At 55.9% G+C, this 10,551-nt stretch overlaps 1 protein-coding gene across 1 annotated transcript; it reads left to right on the forward strand.

Annotated features, from left to right (window-relative positions):
- Nucleotides 1-7,275, forward strand: VSIG8 (V-set and immunoglobulin domain containing 8). Its single transcript, XM_087828204.1, has 7 exons — nucleotides 1-49; nucleotides 3,436-3,611; nucleotides 4,198-4,399; nucleotides 4,520-4,741; nucleotides 5,503-5,631; nucleotides 5,916-6,111; nucleotides 6,975-7,275. Exons 1-7 carry the CDS (start codon nucleotides 1-3, stop codon nucleotides 7,273-7,275), a joined length of 1,275 nt encoding a protein of 424 aa, XP_087684330.1.
- The last annotated feature ends 3,276 nt before the right edge of the window (nucleotides 7,276-10,551 follow it).

Genomic DNA, 10,551 nt, shown 5'->3' on the forward strand with positions numbered 1-10,551 from the left:
ATGGGAGTTCGAGGAGCGTTCCACCTTCTGCTCGTGTGCCTGAGCCCAGGTATGGGGCTGGGCAGCAGGCAGGGATGCCGGCACAGGGCTGGATGGGCAGAAAAGGGCAGTGAGGGGCGCACAGAGGAGCCTGGCGGTTGTCTGAGATGCCTTGGCAGGGTTCGGCCTACTGTCGCCCTGCTGCCACCCAGGTTTGGATATTGCCAAGGGGCCTCTCCCCAGGAGAGCCTATCCTGAAGGCTTGGGGCAGAGATCTTCGATGCTCCCTCGCTGTGGGGCTCACACATGCACCACCAGCTAAGACTGAGTACAGGGCTGTGCAAACTGGGAGTGCGGTGGATGGTCAGGTGAGCAGCAAAGCTGAGTGGGGGCTCAGGAGGAGCCTAGGAAGGAGCCCTTTTCACCAGTGTGTGTGCTATCCAGCAGGAGGCGCCCCCCCCCCAAACACACCCAGGCCAGAGCCCAGGGCCGGGAGTTGCCTCCAGAGGGCAGAGCCTCAGGCTAATGTGGCATGAGTGGCTGCTCCCAGCACTGCCAGTTATAGCCCTGATCTGAGACCTCCTCTCCAGGCCTTTGGGTTGTGGAAGTTCCAGGGTAGTGTCCCCTCCAGATGAGGCCTGAGGAGGGTGGGGACAGCAACTCTCAGAGCCCCCTCACCCCACTGGGGCACACGCTGAGGGCAGGGCTCAGGTTGGTTGTCATGGCTACCTGCCCAGGTTGGGGCAAGTCTCAGCAAGGGCCACCCGGTGTGAGCATTGCTGGAAATGGCTCTGAGACCCGCCCTGGGGTCTGGGTTAGGGGTGAGGGAGCGTGAGGGAAAGAGCTTATGAAGGGGGAAGGCTTTTCAGCCTTTGTGTGTTAGTGTGTGGGTTTCTGTGTGTGTGTGTTAGTGTGTGTGAGTGTGTGTGAATGATTGAGTTTCCGGCAGAATGTCTGCAACGCCCTCTGTTTGGTGAGCGTTGGGCTGGCAGAGCCCATGAAGGAAGCTCCAGCTGTGCTATGGGAACCTGGGCTATCTCCATGTGTGTGGCGTGTGCCCTGTGTGTGTGCTGCATGTACCTATGCATCAATATCCTCTTGTGGGGGCCACCTTTTCTGCCCTCCCTTCCTTTCTCTTTCCCACCTCCAGAGGGAGGGTTAGGAGCTTTGGAAGCAGCTTGAAAACTCACAAAGAATTTACAAGTTGAGAAAAGACACTCCTATTGAGGTGACATCCCCAGAGGGTGTGCCACCCCTGGTGCTTTTGTGGGGGCACAATTAGTTACCCCAGCCCTCTTCCTTGGAGCCCATGGTGATTTCCCTCCCTTCCTCTGAATCTCCCTGCCCAGGGCTCTCTTCCACTCTGGCTCTCTTCCCTCTCTCCAACCCCTGTCTGCTCTCATATTCCCTCAATGTCACAGCCAGAGAAATCAGGGTGAGACACCAGGAAGAACTTCTCCAGGAGCGTAAAGGAGTGCAGAAAGGCCGGAGCCCTTAGGAAGAGCTTGAGAAAGCGTTTAGGGAGACTGAAAGGCTAGGGTGAGGCTCCCTGGCCTGGGACAATGGCAGACACCCCGCCTAGTGCTGGGTGAAGGAACTCTCCCTGCTCGCCCCTCCTTCCCAAGCCCCCTTCCCTGAATACTTACCCTCCTGTCAGCGGCCCCAGGTGCAGGGAAGAGTCCTCTCTTTGTGGGTTGCTTCCAGGAGCCCTTCCTTAGGGTGGAGCCTCTGTTCTCTGCTGAGTTCTGGCTCATCCCTGGCTTGCCTTGTGCTGCCCCAGGATCTGGCAGATGCCATCAGGATCCTTATCTCAGAAATGAGCTGATGTTCTCCTGGCCTGGGGCTGGAGGAGGCACCACCAGGTCCCGTTAGAGCCCCAGTAGCTAGCCTGCCTGCTCTGGGTACCCCTGGAGCCTAGTGGGGTTAAAGCATGGCTGGTGGTCCAGCCAGGGTTCCGAGGCACAAGTTCAATGATGCCTAAGCTGCTGGGGTGTTGCAAGAGTGCATGCTGGCTCTTTAGAACCAGGTAAGTTTCTGCAGGTATGTTTGGTTTTGAACGAGCACACATGCACTATACAGTGTGCAGTCGGCATGTCTTCTGGATTATTCTGGACTTGTGTTGGTGTGCAGATGTGTGTCTGTATGAATCTGATAGTTTGTGTGTAGGAAGGTGGAACTGCATAAGTACGTACCTGCATTTGGAAGGCTTATAAGAGTGTGTCTATGTGTTTATGTCTTTGGCTGTGACAGAGTGTAATTGTGTGTATGAGATGCTCTCTAACTGTGAAGGTGGTCTCAGGAGAGAGCCAGAGAAGGGCAGAGCTGAATGAGTTGCTGAGACCAGGGGCTGAGACTCCAAAGGACTTGCTGCCTACCAATAAAGAATGCAGGAGGGTGGTCCAGGCTGAGCAAGGGGCCTAGGAAACCAGGGGTGCAGGAGATTGGGAGGCAGAACCTACTTGCCCTGCCTGCCAAAGTTGGGGTCCTGGGCACCCCCCTTCTATTCTTCTCTAGGTCCAACTGGTTGGGGCTAGTGCTTGCCTGGGGCTTCAGAATAGGAAAGGAGAGGAGCTTAGTGCTGAATTTCCAGACGGTAGGTCCTCACCCAGGCTGACTCAATGGAGCAGGCTGGCAGCGCTGGGAGGGACCCAATTGGAGTGAGCATGTGGGGGCAGCTGTACCCGAGCCATACAATCACGTGAGGGCAGGACACAAAGTCCAAATTGTTACACGTCATCACGCAAGGCTTACATTGTCCTACAGATGCACGTGGCCACAGTCCCACTGTCACATATGAACACAGCTGTCATGCACAGGCATGCGCTATCACTCAGAGCACTGACATAACCAGGCCCCTGCCGTCACACACACGCACACAGCCACAGGCATGCACCGTCAGATACAAGACGCACACACACTACACCCCGTTCTGCTTCTTGGGCTGGGAAGGGACCCCAGAGGCAGTGGTGCCCATCCTCCTGCCTCCAGGTAAGAGGCAGCTTTTAACCAGCCAGGCTCCTCTGTCACGGCACTTAACAGCTCTGTGTGCTCCATGTGCACACTGCACACACACGCACATCATGTAAATATAAAAGCAGACAACCTACCTGGTCATGGCATGAGTATCCTTACAGTACACATAAGCAGCCATGTACACATACGCATACATGCATACACAATCATGCATACATACAAGCATGACCAACAGCTGTATACATACGAGCAGGATTCAGATGCAATCCCACACACAGAATATAAACATGCATACACAAGTGTGTACAGACTTGCATATGTGGCTTCATGCACACACAGACACACTCAGAGCAGCCCCTCCCCGCGGAACCCCCGCTGAGCCTGGGTTGCTGCTGACAGGGAATGGTGGAAGGGGAGGCTGAAGCCGACCACCCAAGTTCTGGTGCTGTTCCCCTCAGCCTACCTGTTCTGCTCTTCCCCTAGCACTGCTGTCTGCTGTGCGGATCAACGGGGACGGCCAGGAGGTCCTATACCTAGCAGAAGGGGACAGTGTAAGACTAGGCTGCCCCTACATCCTGGACCCTGAGGATTATGGTCCCAGTGGGCTGGACATCGAGTGGATGCAGGTCAATTCAGACCCTTCACATCGGGAGAATGTGGTGAGTTCTGGGCACATGGTTCCCCTTACCCTGCACTCCATGGTCTCCTGGTGGGCAGCCAACACCCTGAGGGGAGGAAGAGGGCAGGTTCTAAACCAAGACCTTGAACTTCCCCAAGGCCTCCCGTGGAATGAGGCAACAGGGATGAGAGCTCTGTAGTCACTCCAGAGGGGTGGTACCTGCCTTCAAGAAGTTCTCATGCTCTGGCCAGGTGGCTCAGTTGGTTGGAGCATCATTCCATACACCAAAAGGTTGCAGGTTCAATTCCTGGTCAGGGCACATACCTAGGTTACGGGTTCGATCTCCAGTTGGGGCATGTTCGGGAGGCAACAGATTGATGTTTCTCTCTCTCCCTCCCTCCCTCTCTTTGTAAAATCAATAAACATATCTTCCAGTGAGAATAAAAAAAAAAAGTTCTCAGCCTGTCCTATGCTTTCCAAAGTACTTGCTCTTATCTGACCCCACCCACCTTTCAGCTGAGAAAAGTAGTCTCAGAAAAGTTGAGTGACTTGCCGAAGGGAGCCAGTCCACATGGCCCTCCTTGGCTCTGCCTGTCTCACCACCTGTCTTCTTCTCTTCTTTACAGTTCCTTAGCTACCAGGACAAGAGAGTCAATCATGGCAACCTCCCCAACTTGCAGCAGAGGGTCCGCTTTGCAGCCCCAGACCCCAGCCAGTATGATGCCTCCATCAACCTCATGAACCTACAGGTATCAGACACAGCCACTTATGAGTGCCGGGTGAAGAAGACCACCATGGCCACCCGGAAGGTCGTTGTCACCGTCCAAGGTATGGCCAGTCTCCTCTGGGCACCCCTTCCCTAGACTTCAGACCAAGGCCGGCTGGCTGCTCTGAGCCTGACTCTGCCTTGTGGCTGAGCCTGGCTCACAATTGCCTGCTTTCCTGCAGCTCGGCCCGCAGTGCCCATGTGCTGGTCTGAGGGCCACATGGTACATGGCAACGATGTGGTGCTAAAATGCTATGCCAGTGGGGGCACCCCGCCTCTCTCCTACAAGTGGGCCAAGATCAGCGGGCAGACCCACCCCTACCGTGCAGGATCCTATCATTCCCAGCACAGTTTCCACTCTGAGCTGTCCTATCAGGAGTCCTTCCACAGCTCCATGAATCAAGGTGAGGGGGCCCTGGAAGAGGGAGAGGGGATGAATGGAAGATCAGGACTTTGAGACCCGCTGGGGCTTCCCGGGCCATCAGTGGCACCAAGTCAAACCTAGGACCCCTGTGGGAGATGCCTCCTCTGAGCTTGTTTCTATTGAGAAGCTGCTATTGAGAGGTCAGGAGGCAAAGGGGTGGGAGAGGGTTAGCCGAAAGCGGTGTGGTTCATTTGGAAAGAGCACCTCTGAGATAGACAGTGGGCTTGAATCCTGGCTGGACCACTGACTGGCTGCAAGGCTCAGGCAACTGGCTTAACCTCTCTGTGCCTTGGTTCATCATGTATGAAAAGGGAATACTAACATCTGCCTTCTAGGGGCCTGTGAGGATTAAATGGGTGAAGTGTGCAAAGCTGCTGGTACACAGAGAAGCTGGCTGGCACTCAAAATCCAATCAAGATGATCAGAGCTGGAGCGAGCCGTAGAATTCCTCTGGTCTAACACTATCTTCACTGTACAAGGCTCAGAGAAGGGACATATTTCTCTAAGGTCACAGAGTGAATTAATGATGTCTCTGTCCTGTTGCTGGCAGAGGGCTTCTTCTTTGCTTCTCTGTACCAGCAGGGGGAAGGTGAATCCCCTGGAGTGTGGAGTAGATAGACCTGAGTGTGTGTGCACACACTGTCCCTCCTTCCACCCCCCACCCCACAGGCCTGAGGCTGGGGTGAGGCTCTCAGACACCAGGCTGCTCCGCCTCACTATAGCTCTGTGTGGCAACTTCAGTTTCAGGTCTGATGAACAACGGTGATCTGGTGTTGCAGGACATCTCCAGTGAGCAGGATGGGCTGTATCAGTGCACCGTGGCCAACCACGTGGGCTACAGTGTGTGTGTGGTGGAGGTGAAGTCCTCAGGTAGGTGCAGTGGCTGTGGGGGTCCTGTAGCTGGACTGGAGGAAACTAGGCTGTGTTTTGGAGCTTCAGCTGGCTCTGCCTGCCCATTGCATCCTGTGCAGGTCTCTGCCTAGGGCAGGCTGGAAGCTCTGGGAGAAATATGCAAACATAGAGGTTAACTTGCATCTACCCAGATCTTCCTCACTGAGTGTCCCAGGGCCCTGAGCCCCTCTTTCCCACAGACCCTTTGCCCTGGCACCTGCCAGGCTGCAGAGAGCCTGACTAGTCTCTCTTTCTCTCCACAGACTCCCGGCGTGTAGGCGTGATCGTCGGCTCAGTGCTGGGCTCTTTGCTCCTGCTGGGCTGCCTGCTGCTGGGCATCTGGGGGCTCATCTGCTGCTGCTCTGGTGGAGCCGGGGCTGGTGGCTCCGGCGGTGCCTTTGGCTATGGCAACGGCGGCTGCGGCAGAGGGGCCTGCGGAGACTTGGCTAATGAGATCAGGTAAAACCTGATGCATGCTGCATGTGGCTGTGCGACGCAGACCGGCACCCTGCTCCTCCTAACCCCTGCCTGCCACTCCAACCTTGCCTGCCAACGCCACGGAGTGCTGGGACCGCCGCATGTCGGCCTGCCACTCGTGCATGGCTTTTCTCTCCCTCCCTCCTCACGCCCCGGCTTCAGTTCGGCTCTCCTGGCCCCATCTCCCTCTGTGCACCTCTGTCTGTCTTATCTAGACTGTAAGCTCCTGGAGGGCAGGGCCTGTATTTTTCCACTTTTCCCCTGTATTGAGCTGGTGAGAACTCTGGACGTGTTTATTTAAGAAGAGTCAAGACTAGTGCTAATAATTTATATTAGAAACAAACTAGAAATAAAAATAGAACAAGACTTGTAATGCTAATGATTGAAGTGTCCTGGGGATGGAGGAAAAGATGATGAAGATTGAGGGGCGGGAGGTGAGAAGGGAGAGAGGGCAAGGCCAGGGTCAGTTAAGGAAAGAAGGGCCAGGAGAGCAGCTGGCTCTGCGTCGCCAAGGTTCCCACCCTACTCAAGTCGGTGGCTCTGGGGAAGGGGCCTGGGCACCGCCTGGACAGGGCTGCCTGCCCTGGGCTGTCCGGACACGTGTGGACAGCCCTGTCCAGAAGGGAGGCACGGCCAGGACCGCCGTGGGGTCACCCGCCTAGGCAGAGAGGAGAGGAGAGGAGGTGGAGGCCGAGCGGGGAGGCGAGGGGCTGGGGCAGGGGGACCAGGGGCTGGGGCAGGGGGGCGAGGGGCTGGGGCAGGGGGCGGGGGCGGGGGGCGCGGAGCCGGGAGGGGGCCACAGCCGCCCCTCCGCCCGCTCACCCGCCCGCCTGTTGTCTCCACAGAGAGGACGCCGTGGCGCCGGGGTGCAAGGCCAGTGGGCGCGGCAGCCGCGTCACGCACCTGCTGGGGTACCCGACGCAGACCTTCAGCCGCTCCCTGCGCCGCAAGTACGCGCCGCCGCCCAGCTGCGGCCCCGAGGACGTGGCGCTGGCGCCCCGCGCGGCCGCCGCCCCCTGCGAGGCAGGCCCCGCCCCCGTGCAGGTCAAGGTCGCCTGCGCCGAGCCCGCCCCCGCCCCCGGCCCCGGCCCCGCCCCCGGCTGCGCGCCCGGCCCGCGGCCCGGCCGGGACGGCCTGCAGGTGTGAGCGCGCCCCTGGGCTGCGGACTGAAGGCGCTCCCCTGGGCAATGAGCGGGGGGGCAGACGCGAGCTGCCTGGAGCCTCTGCAGCCCCGGGCCCACGGCGGGAGGCGCCGCGTCTGAGAGGCTGCGGCCGAGCCCCGGGTCCCCCGCGCGAGCAGAGGGCCCGGGCGGGCGCGCGGGCTCCGGACCGAACTGTGCTGCGTGCGACCTGAGCTCCGAGGCGGCAGTTTTCGCACAATAAATAAACCGTACGACAGAGGCTGTGGTTCCACGGAGGGCTGGCCCGCGTGGGCCGAGGCTCTGCTTCGCTCCGAGGGCCGCTGCTCCCCGTCGCCCTGCGTCCCTCCCGTGCCCTTTCCCCTGTGGATGGGCAGCGGGCAGCGCGGGGAGGGCTGGCTAACCTGCTCCTTCAGCACACGGGCGGGGAAACTGAGACCCCCTCAGGCTGGTTTAAAATCCAGCACCCCCCTTTCTCTTTTATTCCGGAAGGTCAGAAGAGGGGAAACAAGGGGCTCGCAGGGGTGACCTCTCTGAATGTTCCCAGACCATTCTCAGCATCCTTCCTCCCGCTGCGGTCATCTACCCAACCCCGACTTTCTTATCTCCCCCAGACGTAGCCTTCTCTCTCAACAAGGAGGAGGGGTGTCAGAGTCAGGCTCTGGGGTAGAAAGACCTTCCAGGTCGCCTAACCTAGCCCCCCTCTTAATGGAAAAGGGATTGACATTTATTGGGCACCCACTAAGTGCCAGGTGTTTCTGGCATTTTGTCTTATTTAATCCTTACTTTAGTCCCGAGGTTGTGCGTTATCCCATTACACAGATGAGGAAACTGAGGCTCAGAGGGATTAGGTATGTTGACGAAGGCCACGCAGGCACTAACTCGGGTTTTGATCCAGGCATGTTTGACTCTAAGGCATCAGGCTGTTTCTCTGATTTTTGAATTCTTTTTACAGCATCCCTACCAAAGGGTGTGCTAACCTCTCCTTGAGTACCTTTACTGGCATCATCCTATCTATCTCCCAGTGCAGTCCCTTCAGCCTCTCACCATCAGAGATATGTTTCTTCTATTGAACACAATTTTGGTCCTCGCAGAGCATTTATCCCTTGGTCCAAGGTCTACTCTTAGGGAGCCCTAAACGTCGCATTTCCAGTTCCACTGCCTCTAGTGGGCCAGTGGTTGTACTGCATGCCAGGGGGCTCCCGCGGGCCCACAGCGGCCCCTGTGTCGGGTCCAGGGCTTGAGGGTCTTCCGAAGGGCATGGCACTTCATAGCCACTCAGTTCCTCCTACCCCCGCCCAGCCACCCGCCTGTTGAGAGCCCAAGCACTTCCCTCTCTCTTTGCCTCTTTTTCTCTTGAGGTACAACTGGGCTTCCTAATTCTTCCTGCTCCTACGCTGGGGCCACATGAAGTATGGGTACAATGGGCCTCAAAATATCTGGGTTTCAAGTTTCGTAACTGAGGAAGCCTAGAGGCCCTGCTTAGTTATAGACAACTAGGAGGCCCTTCTGGTTGGCTCGGGTATTTGCAAAAGGGTGGTGGCACTGCTGGCACAGCCTTGGCAGACCTGTGGAAGAAGAGAGAGAGACAATGGTGGCACAGAGGGACCTAGGGACAAATGTCTTGAGGTTCTTAGGGATAGATGGGGATACAAGGCATGAGGGTGTTAAACAGTGAGGGGAGGGGAGAAATGCAGGAACCATCCACCCCTTCATTTATTTGCACACATTATTAGCACCTATGAGATGACTTGTTAGATAGAGAGTTAGATCATTGGCAGGGCAATGGGCCTGGCACACTTTTGCCCTAAGGCAGAGGACTGACTACGATGACTTGGGGAGGGCCCTCCCAGTCTAAGGACCCCCCAGCTCAGTCTCTTGCAGGGTGGTGAGGGAAGGAGGCAGCCAGCTGGCCACATGTACACGTTGTGTCGAATGACATCAATGACATCACCTTCTCCATTCCAGGAACCAGGGAATCATGCTCAGACTTAGCCTTCACTTAAAGGGTGAGAACAGTGAGGCTCTGGCAAGAAAAGCTCACTAATAAGCAGTAAGAGAGATTTTAGAGAGACTCTGGAGACAGATTCCTGCTAGGGTGACTCACCAGGGAAGCCCGGGAAGCTCTTCCATCCTGGGCTGGATGGCAATCACCACAGCTGGGTGAGCAGGGAGGGGCCTTTCTGCTCCTAGGATTTTGCTTCAGGGACACCTTGGTCATTTGCCACTTCTCCTCCATGAAGGCCTATTAGAGTTGGAATGAAACACTTGTAGTGGTAAATGTTTAACAGTGACCTTGGGGCGCAGGTGGGGGTGCATAGGAGGCAGGGAAGCTTTGATTTATAGCTTTTACCGTTTCTGTGATGTAAGTTCTCCCACCCTGGCTGATTTCAGGCTACCCACCTGAGTTCCTGGCGTGAAGTTGGGAGGGTGAGCAGTGACACCCCACAGTAGAGTGTTTCCACTGTGCAGATACCGTAGCCATCAATAACCTCAAGTGTGGAGACAAGGGGAACTATAGTAAAATAATTAGGAAGCAATGAGTTTTGAGTGCTGATCTCCTTTGTTTCATATAACTTATTTAATTGTAAGTTTACATAATTTAATTTTCAATAATGGCTGCATTTAATGACTGACTTGCAAAACTTAGGTGAATCGTGTCACCAGGCTAGAAGACAATGCACACGCACTGCCTCAGAAGAGGTGATCTCAGGTACAGTCCTGACCTTTCTGTTTTTCCGGAGACACAGACAGCATGAAGTCAGGCATCTCCATTCTCCTTCCCAGTTTTGCCTTTTGTGTCTCTCTTCAGCCTTGTAGGAGCTGAATTCTAGTTGCTCTGGTCACTGAAAACTTATTTAGATAATTTATATGTCCTTGGTAACTACCAGAAACCTGACTTAGCATCCAGCCCTGGGAAATCTATTCAAGAGGCATTCTGAGTCCTTCTTGACTCCGTTCCTTCTCTGATCCCTTCCCTGTGTTTTAGGAAGTCATCCTCTAGTCACCTTCTCTTAAGCCCCCAGTTCTCAAGACCATGCGTGGTCTGGAGTCACAGTGAATTTCTTTCTATGTGCTCCTATTAAAGTAAGTATTAGCATGCACGCTGCTCAACTACATTTCAGTTACTCTAGGCTCAGTCAGCCTGGGGAGTATGATGAATGGTTTTTTCTTGCCTCACTGAAAACAGGAGTTTTGAGGCAGTGGCCTGTGTGGAGGCAGGGAACTGGATCTGCACTTTAGCCCTGTCCTCTGTGCCTTCCAGAGGAGCCGGGGACACCCT

This window comes from Miniopterus natalensis, chromosome 19 (assembly GCF_054644295.1).
Source record: "Miniopterus natalensis isolate mMinNat1 chromosome 19, mMinNat1.hap1, whole genome shotgun sequence".
Classification (NCBI taxonomy): Eukaryota; Metazoa; Chordata; class Mammalia; order Chiroptera; family Miniopteridae; genus Miniopterus; species Miniopterus natalensis.

What these genes read in the sequence shown, in the direction of transcription:
- VSIG8 (XM_087828204.1), top strand. Translation starts at nt 1, where the DNA reads ATGGGAGTTCGAGGAGCGTTCCACCTTCTGCTCGTGTGCCTGAGCCCA. An exon ending in CTTCACATCGGGAGAATGTG is followed by an intron (nt 3,612 to 4,197) that starts GTGAGTTCTGGG and finishes TCTTCTTTACAG; the next exon opens with TTCCTTAGCTACCAGGACAA. An exon ending in GGTCGTTGTCACCGTCCAAG is followed by an intron (nt 4,400 to 4,519) that starts GTATGGCCAGTC and finishes GCTTTCCTGCAG; the next exon opens with CTCGGCCCGCAGTGCCCATG.